Source organism: Cebidichthys violaceus, unplaced genomic scaffold (genome assembly GCF_023349555.1).
Source record: "Cebidichthys violaceus isolate CVI_PGR_0920_01 unplaced genomic scaffold, fCebVio1.0.p SCAF_21, whole genome shotgun sequence".
Classification (NCBI taxonomy): domain Eukaryota; kingdom Metazoa; phylum Chordata; class Actinopteri; order Perciformes; family Stichaeidae; genus Cebidichthys; species Cebidichthys violaceus.
The window spans coordinates 9,512,261-9,534,948 of record NW_027176384.1 but is presented as its reverse complement, the minus strand read 5'-3'; the positions used below and the strand labels follow the sequence as shown (position 1 = coordinate 9,534,948).

Here is a 22,688-nt window from a genome sequence, read left to right as displayed (position 1 = left end):
CTCTGCCATCATACCTGAGCGCAGCGCTGCGCCGATGTCCGAGCTGACTGGCGGTCCTGATTAGAAGACGGTGGGCGTCGGTGTGCCAGCCTCCAATAGATCATCTTAATGAAGTCGCTGTGCTGTGGCGAGTGGCAGGTGATTAATAAAGTCATTAAGCCTGCTGTATGAGGGTGTACCTCCGCCCGAGGTGCCCTTTGCTTGTTTAGAGATAAATCTGAGGACTTAAGTGGACAGGGGACTGGCAGGGTGACAAGGCCGCACGGAGGTTCACGCTGGATCTCAAATCGCTTCTCTGGGAAGAAGATTCAGGTTTGAGCTGGACAGTAAACCAAACTCACTGAACTACCGACATGAATCTCTTACCAGCCTTAAATGTACTCTAATCGTAATTAAATCGTCCGAATTAACAAATACCTACAACCAGTGATGCTATAATGAATCCAGAAAAAACATAAAAGTAAGATAGCACAAGTAGAATATACTGGTATTCAAATATACTTATTGTTACGTACATTTTAGATCATATTGCCCGGGCTTGATTTGGATTCTGATACATTTCCATGGAGGGTGTGTCTTAAATATTTACTAAAGGTAAAGCATATCCATTACAATAGGTGGTCATTTATTGACATTATTAGTGACCAAAGTGCTAAATTGCTCCGGTGTCAACGTTACCGTGTCTTTGTGAAGTATGAATGCAATAAGGGGCCGAATGCAGAGCAAGTTTTACTCTGAAGTTTTTATATTTTTGGCTCAGTCGTCTCCTCTAATAAAATGTGTAGATTATGTAAGAATTTGGCTTGTAAAATGTTTTGGAGGATTATTGCAAAATGAAGCCCTTCACTGCTGTTCTGAACTCTGTGAACTATGTGTTGCTTGTTTTACAGTGAAAGGAGTCTTATGGAACTGCACCTCTTACTTAAAGCTCCAGTGTGTTGGATTTAGGGGGATTTATTGGCAGACATGGAATATAATATTCATTATTATGTTTTCATAAGTGGATAATCACCTGAAAGTAAGAATTGTGTTTTCCTTATCTTAGAATGAGCCCTTCATATCTGCATAGGGAGCAGATCCTCTTCATGGAGTCCACCATGTTTCTACAGTAGAAACATGTAGACAGCAGAAAAGAATCGAACTGCATTCAGATGTTTGCAGCCAGGGGCTTTGGAATAGATGGTTGATTATTTTCCTCTCCAAAGAAAAGAGTTTCCAACCACAACAGACATTCCAGTAGACCGTGAAGCTCCGCTGCAGATGAAGCCTCTTTAATTCTTCCTGTGCAGAGTGACGGACAGGACCAGGATACGTGTTTTACTTGTTGCACTGAAGTAAACACTCTCATGAGGGCCCCGACTCTTGGTCCTGCTGTAAACAGGAAGCAGAGAGGATTCTGGGAAATCTGGCTGCTTCTTTTGAGCTCACGCTCATCTTTCTAATCTCTTTGACTTGGCGTGTATCATCATCATCATCATCATCATCATCATCATCATCATCATCATCATCATCGTCGTCACAGGAATCCATGGTGATCAGGTTATGTGTGTTGGCTTGGGGCTGCATTTTACAGGATGAACCTAAATGATGGCTCATTAGAGAGCAGTTAATCATAGATGATAGTATTCAGCAATGTTGAAGAGTTTTGTATATTAATCCATCTGAGAGTCCTGTGGTATAAAACGTGCGTCCATCATATGTAATCAGTTGCATTCTGGCAGCATGCACCCAGCTAACCCAATGTGTAATTAAGATTGACAGTAGCAGGCTTTACAATGACCCTTTTTGGGAGAAAAAAAAGGCCAGATGTGTTACTGTAGATCTTTTTACTTTAGCTGAAAGTGTTATTCAGATCTTTTTCTGCGTTACACTGCTGCAAAGTGTTCCCATAAATATGAGATACACAATACATAACATCATTTGTTATTTAACAAAAAAATGTGTTCTTTGAAAATATGCAGGACACAAAAGAGGTCTGCACACTCCAAAGGCTCCAAATAAAACGTCAAAACGTTCCAGTGTTTAATGTATGTCCCTCTTCTTTCAGAATGTGTCGTACGAGTACAAAGTGTGCTTTCATGCACAAACTATTCTAAGGAGAATATGCTGTTAAAACCAAATCTGCAACCACTAACGCTGTGCTTTGTGGCTTTTGTCAGTGTTTGACCTCATTCTGAGTACCTCTCGGTTTTGGACACTTTGCAGTGATTAAATGTGACATTCCTCAAAACATTGAAAGTCAAAGCATCTCTCATTCATCCCTCCACACCTTCACTGCTAGTTTCCACGGTCCAAGGTTTATTTACACTGACTCATTTTTATGAATTCAGGGGCAAAAACATCCCTTATATGGTTACACACAGATCCCGCTTTCTCCTCTTTTTTTTTGGGGGGGGGGGGTAGAAGAAACGCACATCAATTTGGAATAGTAGAGGGCAAAACGGGCTGCATCTCTATCCAAGATAAACTTTGAGATTCCCAATTCCACATTTCAGGCAAGTTTGTGCATTGCAGAGTGGTTAGTCACTGCACAATTCCCTTTGTGTCGACCCAGACAAACTGCTGTTTACTTTACAGTTTTTAATCTCCAAAACCTCCTCTACCCTCTCTTTCCCCCACATAGCGTTAGGTCCTAATCTTGAAATGGTGCTCTGTCAAGTTGGCAACCGTAAACCGCTGCAAGAAAACCTTTCATGTTTCAGCACAAAGCGGTGCAATCCAACGCAAGAACAGCACAAAAACAGTGGAAATACAAAAACTCTCTGACATAAATTTTGGCTGTATTTATTGGAGGGTTTGTTCACGTTATTGTGTCCACCCCTGTGTGCATGCATGTTAGAGAGAGAGAGAGAGAGAGAGAGAGAGAGAGAGAGAGAGCTGGTTAGCACTGAGGTACATGAGGTGAAAGAGGAAAGCGCTCGTGTTGTACCCACAGTGAGAGTCAAGAAGAAAAGTCGCTGGCTCCCCCCCCCCTCCCCCTCCCCCAAGGACAACTGATAAAGCGTTTGGCAGGAAAGGCCTCGCAAATGACTGCATTCCTTGTTAACCTTGTAAGGCTATTTTTGCCTCTAAAGGGCCTTTTGAGCGGGCACCTTTTGTTCTCCCCTGCAGCTTGAAACAGGAAAGACTGCTTTGCATTGTGACCCTCTGGGAGTTTGGCTCGGGGTCTCTGTCTCTCGTCACGACCCAACCGATCCATCCTAATGCTGAGCTCTGTTTACGCAATGAATCTTCGCCGCTCCCGACAGATGAACCCCGTAACTCCGCCGCGCAGTTGACTGCAAAAGCAATGCAAATGGGGAGCCGAGGCTGTGCACGTATTTCATGATAAAGCTGAGATTACAAGGAGTGAGAGTTGGAGTGGTTTGCCAGGCAATGTGCAAAAATGATCTGTCTAGATAATGAAAGCCAACTCCCCACTCGTCTGTTAAAGGGACGTTTGCTCTCTGTCTGTCTTTTATTGTGTTTTCAAGGGACATTCCAACGGTCAGAAATCCCCTCAGACTGTCCCCAGGAGGTGAAAGGCCCTCTGAGCCGTCTTCCTGTTGTCTGACTGGTCCATCTAGTGTCGGGTAGTGTTTGAGCTGCAGCTCCTTCGGGGATTCCTGGAAGTGAATGTGATCACGTCTTAAGAGGATTAAGAGGAGACCCCGGCTGTGTTGAGCCAGAGGTCAACGCAGCTGTTATGGTGGGAATGACCTCGCCCGTCAGTGTGTCAACATGCACTGAAGTGACCGAGTTACTGTTGACTCTCTGCAGAAAAATGACAGAAATAGCAGTTTACAATACATTCACCATACATGACGAGGGGGGAAAAAAAAGATCTTAACTCCAGTATACACTTAATATTCATGACCTAGTTCATAGAGAAATTAGATTACTGACGAGCTGTACCATATGTGCCTGTTTCATACAAGCGATTTTCTTGCACAGCAAATCTTAGCTTTGTCCCATTTCACAAACGGTTGCAGACAAAGCACGGCGTTTGTTTTGATGATTTGAAATGTGTCAGAAACTGGCCTTAATGTGCTTTCTCCCCATAACCTGCTTTCTTGTGTCCGTGTGGCTGTACTCGCTCCACCCCGAGGCTGATCTGATCTGATCTTTCGTCCTCTTCCTCCTCTTCCCTCAGAGCCTGGATGAGCTGGACGATGACGACGCTGGGGAGAAGGACAGGAAGGAGGAGGAGGAGCTGGTGCAGGCCAACACTTTCCAGAACGAGGCCATGACAGCTGACCCTGCCGTCGGCCACTTGATGGTAAGAAACAGCATGACAGGAGGAAGGGGGACAGAGCTACCTCTGGTGGTATCTAACCACTGGTTGTATCTCCTCCACTTCAATTCAGAGAAGGTTTAATATCCACATAGGAGTTGATACAGAGGTCATTCAAAAGCATCCAATAAGAGACTCTGTGTCTCTGCAGCAGTGCCTCTCTAATCCAGCCTGTGTTGTCTCCCATAGACTCGTATCACGTTTTGCTTTTCCACCACACTTCATTGTACGGGTTGATACATCGGTGCTGCCAAACAGAGGCACTGTTGCTCAGGCAGACACCCGGAGAGCTCAGGAGCTGAGTTTGCTTGAAAGGCTGCGGTGACGCAAAAACCCAAAGGTGTTTCGGCATTTCATCATCACTGCGAAATCAGTTAAAAGCAATAAGAATCACCCTAAAATCCTGTTAAAGCTACTCGGAGAGACGGTTTCTCACAGGTCTGGGGCCTTTGGTGTTTGTAGCGGGCTAACTTTCTTCTCCTTAAAGCTGGTTGAACATACAAAGCAGCTAATGTCCATGTGACTTTTTTCTTGCAACAAGATGAGCGTTGGGATGAATTTTAAATCGATTCATAATTATCTGTCTTTTACCGAGCCAAAATACCAAATATTCACAAGCTCCAGCTTCGGCAGTATGAGGATTTGTTGCTTTCTCCGTTTTCTATCATTTTAAATTGTACATCTTTGGGTTTTAGAGTGTAAGATGGATAAAAAGAAGCAACTTGAAAATGTCACCTTTTTCATTGTTTTACAAACCAAATGAGTAATTGATTCATTGCAGTATAGATTTATGAAACACAGCAGTATCATTCACATCACACACCACACAGCGTTTCTCCGTGCAGCTCAAGTCCTCGAGGTTAAAAGCCACATCCATCAAGCTTCATTTGAAAGCTGGGGTTTGGATCTGTTCTGTGTACAAGGTGTCTGGTGAATCAGGTACTGTTGTCGTCTTCAAAATGAGTGTCTTAATCTTAGCGAGCAACATTGTGCTTATTTGATCAAAGTGAATCCATGCAGAGACGGTCTGCTCTATCTCCAGATGAGTCCAGGAGGCGTCCATAGAGCGAGGGCACGAACAGGAAACCAAATCAGAAATGACGCGCTCGTTATTTGAGTCTTTTATGATGTCGAGGATAGCAGTTCACATTCAGTCGTGCGCCGTTTGTCATTTCAACTTCAAATGCACGAAGGGGTTTTCAATAAGAAACAGAGCACACGCAGGATATGAGAAGCATCCAGCTGTGTAACGACTGAAACCGCTCTGTTTGTATTTCTGTAAAACACTATCTGATTTACATGAAAATTGCCATTTGAAAGAAATAAGAAAAATTCTAATGGCTCCGTCAACTGAGTGACAACTCTTGTGGGTGTAGCTCAGAGTTGCGTTCCAGATGGATCGGCTGCTATGCATCAGCAGGCTTATTTTGTTTTTAGGGCTGGACTCGTCTGAGGCTGTTTACGCAAAGCGAGGAGTTGTGTATGAAATATGTACACAGACACCACACTAACAGGAAGATTGTGACAGCACCTGCTGAGACGTAGAAAATAATATACGCATAAACAAACAACAAGCATTTCAGTAGAATCTGTTTCCTGCAGCTTCTCTCCGTTCATTTGTATTAAGAGATTCCCAACATCTGAAACGGAAAACGTCCATTCATGCGTGCTGAATCTATTCTTACTAAAGTTCACAGCATGAGGCCTGACGCAGACCAGATGTGGCGATGCAGAAACTAACCATTAGATGTCTCTCTGTCACTCATATAACACTGACATTCATATTCCGCTGTGCCAGCCTGCTCATGAAGAGGCGGTCTGGGAGGAATAGAGAGCCGGAGGAGTCCAGTGTGGTCAGTGGATTTACTGCAGAGCTGTCAGTAAGACATCTGTAAAGATGGAGCGTCCCAAAAAATGTGCCGCTCCTCTCGGGCCCCATTTATCAACGGGAGACAAGCAATTGCCATGTCAGGCTCGTTATGATATACAACGTCCAGTCGGGCCTCGTAGCTGTTATCAAGATATCTGGACAAAAAAAAGCTTCTTTTTTTTTTCTTTTTATAAAAGAAGCTCAGCTCACTTCTGTTCAGAGCCGAATGGCTGTTAACAGTCTCCCGCAGGTCTCGGAGCATGTGAAAGACTTAATGGAAACTCCTGGAAGGATCTTGGATGTGAAATATTTTATGTTTGAATGTTTAATTATTTTCCATCTTTTTTTGGGGACCTGTGCTCCATTTAGATCTGCCTCTAGAGTGTGTGTGTGTGTGTGTGTGTGTGTGTGTGCGTGTGCGTGTGCGTGTGCGTGCATGGACACACAGCTCTCCTCCATGTGACAGGACACATGTATCCGATGTGTACACAGTGAGAGAGGCCCTCTGCAGCCATGTGGTCCTTGTTATCTGGCCTTACCTCCCTCTGGTATGTCCTAAGTCCTACAAGAAAACCTGCTCCAGTGATCCAGCAGTCAGAACCATATGGAACATTCCTCGGGATCATCTGCATTTAATGCGGCGCCAGGTCCACAGCAGAGCAGTTATACTGCCAGTCTCTCTCTTACGTGGAAAGCACACACTGCATCCAGCACTTTTTAACGAGCCTAATTTGCATTTTTAATTAGCACCTTTCAGACCAGAGCGTCTTGTGTGAGCGGGAGGGAACCGTTCACTACCCATCACACGGCATTTCCAAACACTGAATTTCATCCCGTTGCCTGAAACAATATTTGATCACACTCACACTTGTGTTGATTCAAGATTTTAAGGATTGCTGTTATATAAGCCAACTGAACCGCACCAATATTTATCTTTGACAGGACTTCTAGCTGCAAAAATAGGTTAGGTAGTTGGTGAGAAACTGAAAATCATTTTCACAGCAAACCGGAGACACAGATTTAATCAAACTTTATTCAGATATCATTCAAAACATAGAAAGAAGGTGCTGCTGTGCATTAAGCGGCCTGGATTTTTCTAATAATAATAATAATAATCATTTTTCTGATAATTTCTTCTATTACAGGCATTGCATGGGTGCAAGAAAAGTTCATACAAGGACCCGAGGGGAAATACAGGGAAAAATACCTTTTGACTGATACGCATCCAATATAGCTGTATCGGTCAAAAACAGGGCAAGAGGTGGTCGTGACTCTCTGCAGCTGTTTACAGTGTTGTTCGCAGGTTGGTCCTGTTTTCATCCTCAGACTTCGATTGATGTTGGCATTTGGACATCTGTTTCTTCAGCCGGCATCAAAGACCGAGACAGCTAGGTGAGGTTAGCATCTAAATTAAAAAAGGTGTGTGAGAGAACTGCAAAGCAAATCTGCTCCAACAATAGAGCAGAGCTTCACAGTAGGTACGATGTTCGCCCATAGTTATCCTACAAACATGCACAGTACTTGCCAGTGATCTCTCCCAGAATAGGGACTCTTCATTTGCCTAGTTTAGCTTATTATAAATTATTATGATGTCAATCATGTGAGCTTATTTGAAGAGCATCTCTCTCTCTCTCTCTCTCTCTTACTGAATGCCTCCTGTAAAATAGTGATCTTTATCAGCTTTGTACAGAGAAATGCTCTGAGCAGGCAGCTGGACGGAAAGGCAAATGCCACCTTTAATGGCATTCCTTTACGCATTTTTTGCATTTAATGAGCTGTCGACTTGAATCAGAGTCGTCATCCAGCCATAAATGTCTGTCAGACGTTTGGATGCGTGATGTCACACACACACACGCACACACACGCAAAGAAATGTTACATTCTGCTCAAGTACTCGTTTTATTGTTGATATTTGTCTCTTAGTAGCTCTGCAGTGGGGCTTATGGGAGCTGTCAGCTCAGCTCAAGCATGATAAATAAAGTTGCACGGTCTTGTGTTGTGTGCAGTGAAGGAGAAGTCGCACATGAGTTACGCTGACCTTGTCTCGCAGATTCATATCCCAGACACTGTGAAACACTGCGGTAATAATGTGGCAAATGAAGTCTGTGATGTTTTCTGTAAACAATCTGTGATTTCATTCTCAGATTGTCTGCTGCACACAGAGGTGGGTGCTGACCATTAGTAATCTGGCCTGCAAGCTACTGCAAACAATTAAAATGGGTTTGATGCTGCAAAGTTAAACCTGGGTATTAGTTACTAGTTAAAAATATGTACTTTCACGACAGGATTTCAGTTACAGCAGTCCAAAAATGTTCTCATGCTGAGATGCAGGGGATGAAACCCTTCTGTTTTAGCTTCAAAGTATAATTTAAAGTACACGAATATCAAGTAGGAATCATTGTTGCTCTTTTGTTTTGACTGTGTGCAGATGAGGATCGGCCCTGACCTTCCTTCACATTGTTGTTTAGACTCGTATTTAAACCCTTTTTCACCTCAGAAAATAATCAATCCCGTCCACTAACCTTTGTCGGTAGTGAAACAAACTTTGAATATGAAATCTTACAGAACAGATGTTTTTACTTTAATTTGGAAATGTGAAAGCAAACAATTGTTTCCTACCTCGTCAGGAAGCCGACTGTGTTCCTGACCAGCAGAGTGGGTTTCCAGGTCAATTGTATATTCAAATCATCCTGTTGGTTTATTCAAGTTTCTCTTGACTGTCGAGGCAAGAGACTAAACACACATTTACATATAGACAGCATTTTCTGTTGCTACACTGTGATCTGTATTGACTGGAGGCTCTGTTAGAGGTTTACAGCTGCTATACGCATCACATCTCAACAAAAAAGATACTGTCTTCCTCTTTTTCTGTCTTGTCTTTAGACGTCTGATTTGGTTTCCCCCTTATCGAGTCATTTACTCTGGGAAGGAGGATGTGGTAGTACTGAAACGCAGACGGGATCAACAGAAGTCTTTTCAGAAATGTGAGATCGTGATTGCAACTCCTCAAATTGGACGAAACGAGCGCAAACGTGAAGAACGCTCGGACATTGCGACGGACATTTTTCACTATTTTGGGACGTTTGTTAAACTAAACTACACAAGTTCATTTCAAAAACTTTAATCTTCAACCCCAGTATGCACAGTTCTTCTTTTTCTAACAAACCAAACCAGTACACCTGAAGAGTAGCGCCATTTGTCTGCCTTTGACTGAACTCCTGATGAAACATTTTGTAGAGAAGTTTGAACGGCCACACAGCTGGCTTTTTCAAGTCCAGCTGTGGCAGCTGTTGGATTACACCAAATCCTAGAAAATGTCAGTTTCTAGAACAAATTTCATCAAAGCGCTCTTAAATCCAGGTGTTTCTTGAAGCAGGTCTTGTGTGCAGGTGATGTATTATTTAGTGTCTGACCTGCTGCTGCAGCAGACCGCCCTCTCACTGTCCTCCATCTTAGTAAATCTATCCAAGCTTGAGCCCGAGAAGGGATGAGGGGTCGGGATTTCATCCGCGGGTAATGGATGATATGTCACCGAGACGGAGAGGCTGGTGCATGCTAAGAGTCGGGCACGGCGTCCCCCCCCCCCCCCCTCCCCCCTCACCACTGATGTGACTGATAGATTGCAGCCGAGCCAAGGCTCCTCAATCAAACCCAGGACTCTTCACTGCACAAGACCTTAGGAAGGAGGAGATGCGCATTCATCTCACAACACCTCATTTTTTCGAAGGAAACCGCTATTTTGCCGAAGGCGGTTTTATTGGAGCATCGCTGCTGTATAGATCTAAACAACCTTTAGATCATACAATAATGGGAAAAAAGAAGATAAACATGCACCTCCATGTTACACAAAGCAGATTGCCTTTCTGCCTCTTGGGGCTACAGAGCTCCTGTTGAACTATTAAATGGAACAAAGCTCATCTATATATCAGCTCAGCAGCTGCGATTCACAAACGTTCATACACAACCTAAAGGCTTTTTATAAATGCCGCTCCTGATGAATTTCTCTTATCCTGTGGATGGTTTTGTGTTTCTTTTTGGCGAACCAACACCACCCAAGGCTAGCTGAACACAACAAATGATACCTGAAAGCTCATTCTGATATCTACTGCTTTTGTGAAATTGAGACTGAACAAGCACTTCTCTCTAGAGTTTCTTGAGTTATTGTTTGTGGACTGAAGGCGATCCTTTCCTTTTTTTTTTGTTTCAGGAAACCCCCAGATCTGGGAGCGGCCGCCACAAGAGGTGAGACTCGTTTTATTACCCCGACACTGAGAGTGGAGTTTATCTGCTTCGGCATCGCTAGCAATGTGTCAGGAGAAGGGACGGCGGCCGGGATGAGAAACAGCAGTTTGAGTCATCAATTACCAGAGCAGATTCCCTCTGAAATGATCCGAGGGCCTTTTTCTTGGTGCGTCACTGTTGATTTCTTTTTTTCCTCCCTCGATGCTGCTCTTTTCATGCTTTTATGGCTCAAGAAAGATGACTGTTGATGACACTTCACTGCCGTTGCTGGCAGGGCGTGTTGAAAGTAAATCATTTGCTTTGAGACGTTTCTAAAATGTGTGGTTCATTTCGGTCGAGATTGCTTTGCAAGATTGCATTTGATGAGGGGCTTTCAAACTTTTGCTTTTCAAACAATGTTTGGGCCGACACCTCCTTCTGGGCAGATGATTTTTATTTATTTTTCATACAATTTACAAAATAACTCTTCTTTCATCTGCTTCCATTATATTACACTATTTATAAAATAATAGTCACATTTTGTAAATCTGAATTGCAAACTCTTGAAGAAAAAGAGGTACTTATTGACCCGATGAATTATCCTGTAAGACACAGTCAACACTACGAGTCCTTTGAGAACACCTGTGTGTGTCCGGTGTGTGTTTATTTCTGCTTTATTTGAAACCAAATTGCGAAGTCGTGGCCAACCCCAACAGCGAAGTTCACCAGCTGACATTCAATCTGGCCATGTAATTATGGCCGCTGCTCTCATCAGCTGGCTTGGCTACACTTGGACGCTCCGCAGTTCTTCAACGGATAACCCGCCAGGTGGGCTGGGCAGAAACTTTAGAGATTCGTGTCTCCCTCTAATTTACTCTCTTTCTGTCAACTCTCGCCGGTCTCAGTCACTTCATCTTTTCTCCTTTTTTTTAGACTCAAGTCATTCATCTGCTGCACAGTTTGGTCTTGCTCTCCACAAATACTCATTTCGTAATGTTGAAAAGTCCAGACACACAATGTTCCATGTTATATGATGACATCAGATCAGATCAAAAAATATTTCGCAGTAAATATTATCTGGCTGTTGGACAGTTAAATGTGTCTGAGTCCCTCATTAGCTTCTGAAAAAGTATTTATAAATGGGGTTATTGTGCGAAATCAGAGAGAATTATCATTTTTGCATCATTATTCTAATTTTTAAATGATTTTGCTTGGATGCGTACTAAACAAAGATGTTTTCTTAATCCTGTAAAATGTGATGTGTAGTCGGGGACATCTCTGCAGCACAACAATATTTAATTTTAAATGGTATTTTGACACACATTTCACCTTCATCAAATATTGCGCCTCCTGTGATTGGGAAATTGCAGTAATTAAATTCAATCAAATTGGATTAATTGTTCAGCCCTTTTAAGAACGCATTTTTTATTTATTTTTCCTTTGTCTGAAGCTCCCTCTACCTCTCAGATGAATGCATGAAACTATGTAACCACAGAAGCTCATCTTGCACAGTTCAGGGGGCCTGGGAGATTGGAGCATGGGTCAATGAGGTATTGCTGATTACTTTTAAAGGAGCAAAATACAACATTCAGAGCATTAATAAAGCAGCAAAAGACTATTTGCTTTGTAAAGATATAGTGGAGTAATGTCTACCTGAGCAGAAAAATGAAGTCGCTCTATCTCTGTGTGTGTTTTTATCACAGCATCTCCTCTTTTTGTTGTTGTTGAGAGGCAATCAAAATGCTCCCAATCTTGTATCTTGCACCTTTTTAAAGTACGAGCTCAAAAGCACTCTGAATGTCTCGTCGTTTTCTTGCTATTTGGGGGGGGAATGGCATGAATCATGGCGAGGCGGGGTGTTAATCAGATGGTTGAGTACTGTGTGTTGTGGTTTCCAGTGTAGTTTTTATGCACTTGACTTTGTGGTTATACCTGTGGCTGTTTGAAGGCTCTCCCGTCTGTGCGCTCTCTCTCCTTCCCCCCTGCTGAGGCCTCCCGAGAGCGCGTGATTGGCTCAGCCTCTATCTCCCCCAGACCTCAAGCTGCAGGGTGCTAATGGGCCACGGTGTGATATTTAGTATCGAGGCCATGGATGTTTAGGCTCAGCTTCAACACCCGCTGAGCCCCCTTGTGTGTGTGTGTGTGTGTGTGTGTGTGTGTGTGTGTGTGTGTGTGTGTGTGTGTGTGTGTGGGTGTGTGTGTGCAACCAGGGAGATGTCTATAGAAACAAGATGACATGCATGGATGTAGACGCACACGGGGCATGTCATCGTCTTGCGCTCGGCTCTTTTTCGGACACACGGTGAGGGGACGTGTTCGTTGTCACGCTTTGTAATGTATTCTCACAAGAGCATAGCATGTGTGCTGGTGCCGATAAAGGAAGAGTCGCCCTGAAGAGCCTAGAATGAGAGAGGCGGTTTAACAAGGACTCCCCTCTCGATCAAAGGCGATGATTGGCTTTCTGTAAGAATTAACTTCAGATGAATCATGAAGCTGTGCAGCGTTTCTAAAAAAATCCACAATCCAGTGTTTTGTGGCAGCACTGGGCAAAGATGTCGCACAATCTCCGTAGGACATAAATTGTCTTTTGTTTAAAGGTTCTCTATACGACATTCTGTAGCAGCAAAAAAAACTATTTGACTCTCAGAGTTAAAAGTACTTCGTAAAGCAGTCGAATAATGGAAACGTGATATTTGGCAGATCCTGAAAAGAGTGCAGATGGTTCAGAAGAGTTGTATTTGTCGTTTGTCTTGCCAGCAGCTCTCCTCTCTGTTTCAGCTGTAGAAATATGCAGACAGCCCCTTCAGACGAGATCCAGTGAAGTCTACAGTCGTACTCACAATAATTTGATTCCCTGGGAGATTTTGTAAACCCGGCACAATCTGTTCCTGCCGGGGAGCGGGAGTAGTTGGAGTCGGGTTTGGGGGGCAGAGCCAGCAACTCATTCCGAGTTTCCTCGTCAATAGTTATTGAAATGAGGTCAGTCAGAGAATACACTGTTCTTCCCCAGCTGCCCCAGAATCTGTCTCTAAGTAGCGAGAAGGTGAAGAGGAGATAAGGTTAATGTTCTGCTCGAGCTGCATGCAGAACCCTTCTTCTTCTTTTCTTTTTTTTCCTCTCACCGGCTTAAGAACATTGACGCACACGTTTCCACTGCCATTCTTCAGCCTATTTGAAGTTGTAATATGTAAATTGTTTCTTAATCAGAATCCTTTTTGCACCAAAGTTGCAAAACCTTGACGGCCTTTTCTCCATTAATGGAATAAAAGGGAGAGGGGTTGTTAATAGTGCGCGGCTAATTGAATGGGCAAACACGCAGAAGATAGTCCCACCTGTTCTTTTGATGATGGATGTGTCATCCCATTGAAGTTTAATAATGTGGGTATGATTCATACCTTCAAGCAGCCTCACTGTGAATACAGTATTGGACACTTTGAATAGTGAAATTTGCACAAAATGTACCGTTTTTCTATCCTTCGTTTTTCCATGTGTAGAAACCTTGAGTGTTTGAGTTGTGTTCTGTATTGTATTAATGTTTTTGTGTGCCTTTTTGTTACAGCTCTGCAGGATCTGAGGAAGAGGCGGGTGGGAACAGCAGACAACGACACAACCGTCACTGCCGAGACGGAGGAGCTGCTGCGCCGGGGAGTTTGGAGAAAAGGATGGAGGAGCTGGAGAAGGTGTGTCTTCAGAGCCTGTCTTTAATAGTACTGCTTGGTTACAGTCACTAATAATACTAATAAATACTCCACCAATAGAAACACAAGGCAAGTTAGTCCCACCCTCGAAATGGGACGTGAATTTTTAAGAAATATCAGCGAGTGAGAGTAAATATATCGAAGTTTCAGCGGGTTTTCCCTCTTGTGTGTGTGTGTGTAACCAAATTTAAATCGACCCAAACCACCGTGGAAATGTAACATTATAGAGTAAACGTCAGCTTGATGATTGATGTCCTATCATTGTTAAATCCTATAAACTGTTTTGTTACTCTTTTGGCCGACTGAAAGCGTCTATCAGCTGCACTTTGGTCAGATGGATTTGAACTTGGGGTCCTTTGAGCGGCCGCCTCCGTTCTGACTTTATGGCTGGAAACTTTCTGGCAGAAATCCTCCTCAGTGTTGTTGAAGCGATGACCTTTTCACAGTACAGATACGTCTTTTCCTCCCACGCTGCTCCTATCAGACACTCAACCCTTCCCCGCTGCCACTGTAGAAACTCAACTCGGAATCAAATGTCACTTGGGTAGCTTTCGGGAAAAAAAAAAAAGGTTTTTAAAGTAAGCACTGTTTTGACCTCAGTGACTTTGACGTCAGGTATTTCTCTCACTTGAATGACTAGGAGCACTTACAAAATCCCATTTCACACATTTATTTTTGTGCACCGTTTCTGCAGGCGGAGGTGTGTATGTCGAAGGTCTGTTCGTATGAGATTTCTGGCGGGTACATCTCTGACTCTGAGCCTGCAACTGCAACAAAGATAGCAGAGCATAAAAGCACAGAGACGTACAGTTTATTTGAGTTTAATAAATATATACGTATATATATCTCACAGAAATAAGTGTTCTCCAAAGCAAAGTAGTGTCTACACTGAGCCCAGGTTGGATAGAGAGGTCTGATGACACATTCAGAACAAATCCGCTAATGGAGACTCGGCCTGCATTACTATATTTGTGCAAAAGGAGCACGAGACGCGTTTGTTCAAAGAAAACCAGGATGAATAGAGTTTCACCGGTGAGCGCATGAACGTCGGCTACATTAATGCTTTGCGCCTTCTACTGTACCTGCCTGATTGGTTTCTATGGAAACAATTTCCATTCTTTTTTGGGATGTGTTAATTCTGGTGTGATCTTCATTCCAGTCATAAACACAAACAGCAGTTTCAACTTGTGAGACGTTAGAACCTCTGTTTATAGAGGACAAAGACTCTCTCTCTCTCTCTGTGAGGAACAATATCCATTTATTTAACTGTAGTTGTTGCAGGAGGCGGACAGGAACACATTGGCTGTTAACCAAGTAACATTTGAAAGAAACACAAAAGCACAATAAAAAAAAGCAATTATTGACGCATTGTTCACTGACAATCTGTTATGTTGATTGTGACAGATTGCTTGTTTTGAAGAGTAGGTTGAAATCTGAAATTATATATTTGATTCAAACTGTCACGCCACAAAAGGTTTTTAAAGCCTTTTAAAACCCGATGCTTTTGGAAGTAAAATGTTCTTTCAATAAAGAAGTCTAATGCAAGCTTAACATGGCAACAGATTAATACACAGGCCTGAATATTCTCAAATGTTGAATACAGCTGTTTGCAGTTGTATGTTTGGCACATCCAAGGCCTTCTAATGCCGGTCAGTAGTAAGGTTAAGGTTACTTTTTTTTGTCTCCCCTTAGGATACAATTCTCTTGGATAAAACAACCAAACAGTAAAGTTTTTTGTAGCTACTTCCTGTTGCTCCTCCTGGGGAAACCCAAGGCTTTTCCTGGCCAGATAGGACGCACTGTTTAACCCTCACAGGATATTCTATTCCTCCCAGTTGGATGTAACTGCATAGTCAAGCGTTCAAGAGGGCATCCTAATCAGAGGGCTAAACAACCTCTGCTGTGTCCTCTTAACACGATGGAGCAGCAATTCCATTACGTCACAATCATGTTTACAATGTTTAATATGGTAATACATCAAGTGAGAAGTAGAGTCATTTTCTCATAGACTTCTATACAATTAGACTCCTTTTTACCACCAGAGGAGTCGCCCCCTGATGGCCAGTAGAAAGAATGCAAGTTCATGCTCCACTTCCTCTTCCCTACAGCAGTCTGGTACGATGCCCACATACTTGAACTCCTTTCATTAGGGCAGTCCTGTCCCAACCACAAAAAGTCCTACCTTTCAGGCAGCAATGCTTCAGTGCAAATGTTTTTGGATCTGACATTTAGCATTAATTATAACTGAAGTAATTACAGATTTTAGTCCCATAGCAATGTATTGGTGCTTTAACGTAAATCCAAATTTCCTGCCCTGTTGTCATCCGGTAAAAAGATGTATAATTCATGTAATCACGTTGCAAGTGTGTGTGTGTGTGTGTGTGTGTGTGTGTGTGTGTGTGTGTGTGTGTGTGTGTGTGTGTGTGTGTGTGTGTGTGTGTGTGTGTGTGTGTGTGTGTTTTCAGGAGCTGGCCAGAGAGCGTCAGGAGAACGACCGGTTGCTGAAATCCAACGAGGACAAAGACGACCTCATCGGGAAGCTGAGGGAGGAAATTGACTTGCTGAACAGAGTGAGTCCAGCCTACGTGATTTTCTACTCTGATGTCTGATATTTTGAGCGTTCCTTTGTGTTTTCATGCGTGGGTGACTTGTGTGGCTTGTAAATCACCATAGCTGTGTGTTTTTCTCCAATGATTTTTCTTGCAGTTCGTTAGGATTTGACCTATTTTTGGATGTGTACACGTGTTACAAGATGACAGCAAATATTTTATTCGGAGGCATTGTATTGGTAATCTGCCTTTCAAAAACTCACCCGTGGTTTGATGACATTTGAGCCTCAAAACTGGTGTTGCATGTGACATTAATGCCTTATTGATTTATCCACCAAAACAAATTTGCTGCCTGGTGGATAAGAATTTCAGAAATGATTGTATGACTCAAGCAAACAGAATTTTTATTTTTTGACTTTTTGTCAGTTTAAATCTGAGGGGTTTTTCAGTCACATTGGACAAACAGTGTGGACAGCTCTCTTTGTTGAATGAAGGATAAAAGAAAGAGATCAATAAGAAAGGCATTGTGAAGGTGCAGCTGAAAACACCACAGTCTTCAACTTTCAACACCACAGTTTCTACTTTCTTTTGCTTTACTCCCAGGCAACTGGAGTTCAAAAAGCCTCCAATTACATCTTTCAAAATTAATTTTAACCTCACACTTACTGTGTCATTTCACATTCAGTAAAGTAGAGCCACAAGCCAAACTAAATGATCACCAGATTACAACCTTGTCATCTTCAACCAATCAGTGCGGATTCGTCATTCTGCCTCTGGTGTAAGAAATAGATTGCAATCAAACAAATGGCTTTGTTTCACAGCTGCCTGCCAGCCGTCATTTCTATCTGAAATTGTATCGGGTTCGCTCTAAGACGTCTTGGTCATAGTCCAGCTAACTGTGAATACGCTTGCACTCTCAGGTTTTGGGCTTGAGGGCTTGTTGACAGTTGAATTTTAAACTAGCTTCGATGAACTGAAAAATCCACTTTACTCCCGTGTTGAAGTCCAATGTTTTCTTGACTCATCCGCCACCTCCCGCCTAATAATGTCACCTGACTTCCTACTTTGCTCCTGTCCTGAAATAATTCGGCCGCTAGATTCCATTTGTTACGTGAACACATGTCGTGAGGCACTAGCTGAAACGACAGACTCAATCTGCCGACATGCAAAGAACAGGGCCTCGGTGCTTCTTACATTACTCGTCTCATGTTACGCTATTGCGTGCTGGGCAGCTATGCACCGAGGGTCGGAGCGCTGAGTCGTGCAGGGCGGCTTCGCAGTGATCGGCTCAAAGCAGCCGTCAATCACAGCTGTCCATCAGAGCAAGACTACAGAAGAGAGGAGGACCATTCTTGGACGACCAGACGTTAGCATGGACTTTCCACACGGCGCCGAATCTCACCTCCAGAAGCATGAAACAGGTATTAGTCGTGGCTCTTCTTAAAAGTCTCTCCGAAGAAGAGAACTCCAAGTCCTCCTTCAGGAGGATCTGTTACGAAAATGCAGCCTAACTTTTGAGAGTTCTTGCATCGATCACACAGGGAACGTTTCTCACGGACGTGAACCCGCTAGCAGGGAGGGGTCATGTGTGTTTTGTAAGTCTGGTTTGGCCTCACCGCTCCAGGTCCGGTTGCCTCGTCACGCTGCGGTCGTGGTTGAAAGGTCGGGCGATACTCATGTAAGCTGATGTCTCTTTATATTCAGCCGCCGGAGTGAAACCTCCCCGAACCCTCTGAACCCAGTGAACCCTCCCAGCGCAGACTGTCAACAATTCCTCCTCAACTCGCAGCTTTCTGCCGTGTTTCTGGGTCACAGAGGCAGGTGGTAAAAATGCATCTCTGAAGGGAAACGTAGCGGATAGATCTCAAAGACTTTCATGTCTCAAATGTTCAGAGAAAAAGAGATCTCAGCTCTGCCCTTGCGGAGCCAATCCAATCTAAACACTAAATCGAGCTCGACACCGGTCAGCGATGTGTACATTTTCAGCCACTAGCCGAACGAATGTTGCTTAGTTATTATCTTGACACTTAAATCGTCATGCTACACATCACACAACCCATCTGCAAACACTGAGGGGCAACTTCTTAAAAGGATTGTGTGGCTCGTGAAGCCGCTACACCTGCAAAAAGGAACAAAAAGAAACCGTGAAATGCACCCCTAACTGTGCTGCGTCGCGATGCTCCAGGGCTATTTAAATAAGGTAATATGCATACATTTGGTGCAAAAATAAATTGGCCCTTCTGTATGCAAATGAGCCTCATTGCAAAAACTGACCATTTCACTGGTCATCAGCGCTAACATTTGCAAAAATTATGTATCTTCAGAGAATTGGCGGTAACTGAACTGAGACTTTCTAGCGAACATGGCAGCATTGAATATTATGTTTTCTTTAAATCATGCCATCTTCTTACACAGTGTGAAAGATGACAGACTGGGATATTAAATCCTAAATAACGTTTCTAACATTTGAATTCCTTGCCTGAAGTTTTGAGGAATGCCTCTGCACCTCGTCAGTCAGGACCTCGCTGTCAGAACATTTTTACTGTGTTCTTGGCGCAAAGGCAACATTCATGCTTTGCCTGCAGGGATAACTGCAATGAGACGGAAACAAAAAAAAAATGGCAAAGGAGGTTGCAGTTCATGGTGCCATCAGCGTCGGCCTTCCCCTTCTTGGTGAATCCCCCCCCTCAGAGTGCAATATTGCAGGAGGCTTCAGGCTGATAGCATCACACGGTCAGGAAGCTGGTCATGAGAGAAGGCCCTTCATGTAAGGACGGTCAACTTAGTGATAGCTATCAGAAATGTCCCTGAGAGAGGCTCCCGCAAGGCCTGATGGGAAAGCAGGAGATAACAGCTGAACCAGTCTGCCGTCACTGCGCAGAGGGAAGATTGAACCCTCAGTGACCGTGGAAGTTTACTTGGGAGAGAAAGAAAAGATTAAGCTCAGCTGCAGAACTTTTATCTCCCCCTTGATTTACGCTTTGAAGAGAGAAATCCTGTCTGAGAGCTCACATCCCTGTAAGCACATACGTCCGTGTGACCGAAGCTAATGGGATCTACCATCTTAATTTTACACATCAAGCGGATACGGAGCAACATTATTACTCATTTGAAGTGGTGTTTCTGGCCACTTCGCCGCCGTTTTTTTGGTCTTTACCAACTCGTGAGGAAAACATCTGGCTCTTTAGCTGCTAAATGCTCTGCTGCTTCTGTCTGTCTGCTGTTTGGTGCTGAGCAGGTAGTGTACAGGTGGATTTTACACCAGAGAATGAACCAAAACGGTAAAGGTGTGAGCTGGACAGCCAAGCAATGAGCTGAAACTTGTTTTAAAGCTCCATGAAGCCGAGTGGAGCAACAAAAGCAGCTGTAAATTCTCTGTGGTAAAGTAAAGATATAGTGGAGTAAAGTCCACCTGAAACCAGTCTTTCTATCGCTCTTCTTCTGCAGCAGAGACGACGTGCTCTGTGGAAACTCGTGACCTCTTTAGTTTGACTCAGTTGAGCTCATTCTCTACGGCCATGCGATCACGACCGGTTGATGGAAGAAAGCGAAAATGAGGAGTGTCACTTTGATGAGACGGCGCTGTGGCAACTGAGAGCCTTTCTCATTTGCAACTAATTGGAGCTGTTAGTCTAATTTGCTGCTATCAAGGCAGCCTGGCTGGAGGGACTAAGGTATAGCAGCAGGGTTGTGTGTATTAATGTGTCCAGAAAGTTCTAACCCCGGCGCTGTCTGTTTTCCCCTTCTTTTTGTTCCAGGACCTGGACGACATCGAGGATGAGAATGAGCAACTCAAACAGGAGAACAAGACTCTGCTGAAAGTGGTGGGTCAGCTGACGAGGTAGACCGACGCAGCCTCCTCCCGCGATGTTCCTCCTCGGCATTCCCGCCCCAGGGTCACGTCCAGCATCAATCCGTTTGGTTCTGTCTCTTTCTGTGTTAGAGGTGAAACTGTAAACTAGTCGTTCAGAGCCTCACAGCCTTTAATACATTCCCCCCCGGAGAGGATTTATTCCATGTGTTGTGAAAGCTGAGCGATCTAGGGACCGACAGTCTCACGGGGACTGTCTGTCATCGTACATATTTAATGTAAATCTATTGTATATAGGCCATTTAGATTTTTTTTTGGGGGGGGGGGGGGATTTTTGATATGGTCTGATAAAGTAATAAAGTAAAATGAATGTATGTGCTGCACAAACAAGAGCACACAAAGTATTTTCAAACTTGTTTAGAGGTTTAAAAAAAAAGCAAAAGAAACCTCCGTGCACACAGCAGTCACCCAGGTAAAGTTAAAACGATCTCCAGCGTTGCGATGTTTGAATTGTGTCCGAGTGCAGTTTCATCAGAGACCTCGAAGCATGAATACTGCTCCATCAGTACCATCAGCCAAAGTGGGCGTAGTGCCTTCATGTGAGGTATTCTTCGAAAAAGAAAACTAGTTAGAGCCTCTAATCCCTCTGATCATTTCTTGTTTTATTTGAATCCCAGTGGGGCATCTACACACCTGTATTTTACATATTTCAAATTTAAATGAGACTTTATGTGAATTATATGCTTTGCGCATTTCAATGTTAACATCTGAGTATTATACTTAGGGTGAAACCCTTTCTAGTACCCTTTCTTGGATTCTTTTTTCTTTTCTTTTTTAAAAGCTCTCTGTAATTTGTTTACAAGTTGATGTTTTTGCAATATTTGATAGATGTTTAGCTGCTCTGTTTATGGCATCTAAGATGTGTGGAGTGAGCTACAGTGCATACAACCAAATGAACTGAAGGAACATACTCTTTGAAATGCATCTCTTTTGTTTACTCAAGGGAACAGGCTTGACTGGTAGTGGCGTTTCTACTTTCTGTATTTAGATCATTTTACTCCACTGAGGAGCTCCTGCTACTGCGGCAAAATCCTCTGTAGGTTGTAGTCGACGGATAACTCCGCTGCCACGTACACTCGCACGTTATCATCCGCAGACAGACATCACACACCCATCTCTCTCTCTCTCTCTCTCTCTCTCTCTCTCTCTCTCTCTCTCTTTCCATGACATTATGCATGTACAGAAGATTAAGTCATTTAATAAAAGTTTGATTATCTCTCTCCTCAGTCGACTCGCTTGTGTTCATTAAGACTAATTTGATGTGATGATACCATGCCACTGAGTCGGTAATGCAATGTGACGGTGGCAGGGGGTTCAGTTCCTCCGCCTAGCTCTCAAAACACACACACACACACACACACACACACACACACACACACACACACACACACACACACACACATTCCTGATGATTCAACGTGCCAATCACCAACCTGACTGCATAGAGGCCACCATCCCGGGACGAGAAACCTCCCTCCACTGAACGCTATTGAAGCGCATTAATTCCCTCACCTTGTGAGAGAGAAGTGGACAGAGGCGTATCAGGACTAATGTCATCTAAATCTCCAGATAATGGCCTCTTTCAGCTGATGGAAACGGCTGCGGGCTCTCTCCATAATCCCTATTAGCATTTTTATGAAAAGTTGTCGAGTCTGTCATTTGGAAATTTAGTGCAAAGACGATTCATATCTGCCTCTTGTTCGTCACAAGAGGCTGCTCATTGGCTCTTCAACGTCGGAGCTCTTCTTGAGTTCAGCAAGCATCCGATCAGATTGTGAATTACAGGTTTCACTGCGGGGGAACGCCTGCTGTCAGCAGACGGGGATCTCGGTCTTTGTCTTGATGGTGTGCAAGAAAATGTCATCACGTCTACGACCTTTTGAGATAAGTGGCGGCCCGTGTTTTCAGCTTGTATAGTGTGTGTGTGTGTGTGGGGGGGGGGCGGCATTAGATGGTCTAGTGAGGACACTGAGGTCATAATTGTTGTTTACATTCTATTCAATTAGACTACTTTAGAGTCATTAAAAATAAATTAATTTGTAGCTTTGAAAGAGCATTTTATATCTTCATGCCCCGAAGTACAACTTTTTAATCTGGTGCCGCATAATGAAAGAGAAAATAAATACATACAGAGTTTTTATAGTTAACAAATTAAATTAATTAACTCAATAAATTGAGATTTGAAAAATACAAATAATGAAAACAA

The 22,688-nt window shown here is 43.4% G+C and overlaps 1 protein-coding gene across 2 annotated transcripts in view; it reads left to right on the top strand.

Moving 5' to 3' along the window:
* pawr (PRKC, apoptosis, WT1, regulator) overlaps nucleotides 1–21,708 on the top strand; it is a 55,474-nt gene extending 33,766 nt beyond the window's left edge. For both annotated transcript variants that reach the window (XM_068717224.1, XM_068717225.1), the window contains exons 3-7: nucleotides 4,133–4,258; nucleotides 10,351–10,385; nucleotides 13,924–14,044; nucleotides 16,528–16,632; nucleotides 20,370–21,708. In XM_068717224.1, the coding sequence (XP_068573325.1) occupies nucleotides 4,133–4,258; nucleotides 10,351–10,385; nucleotides 13,924–14,044; nucleotides 16,528–16,632; nucleotides 20,370–20,456 (474 nt within the window). In that variant the 3' untranslated portion in view covers nucleotides 20,457–21,708. The remainder of the gene's footprint in view (nucleotides 1–4,132; nucleotides 4,259–10,350; nucleotides 10,386–13,923; nucleotides 14,045–16,527; nucleotides 16,633–20,369) is intronic.
* The last annotated feature ends 980 nt before the right edge of the window (nucleotides 21,709–22,688 follow it).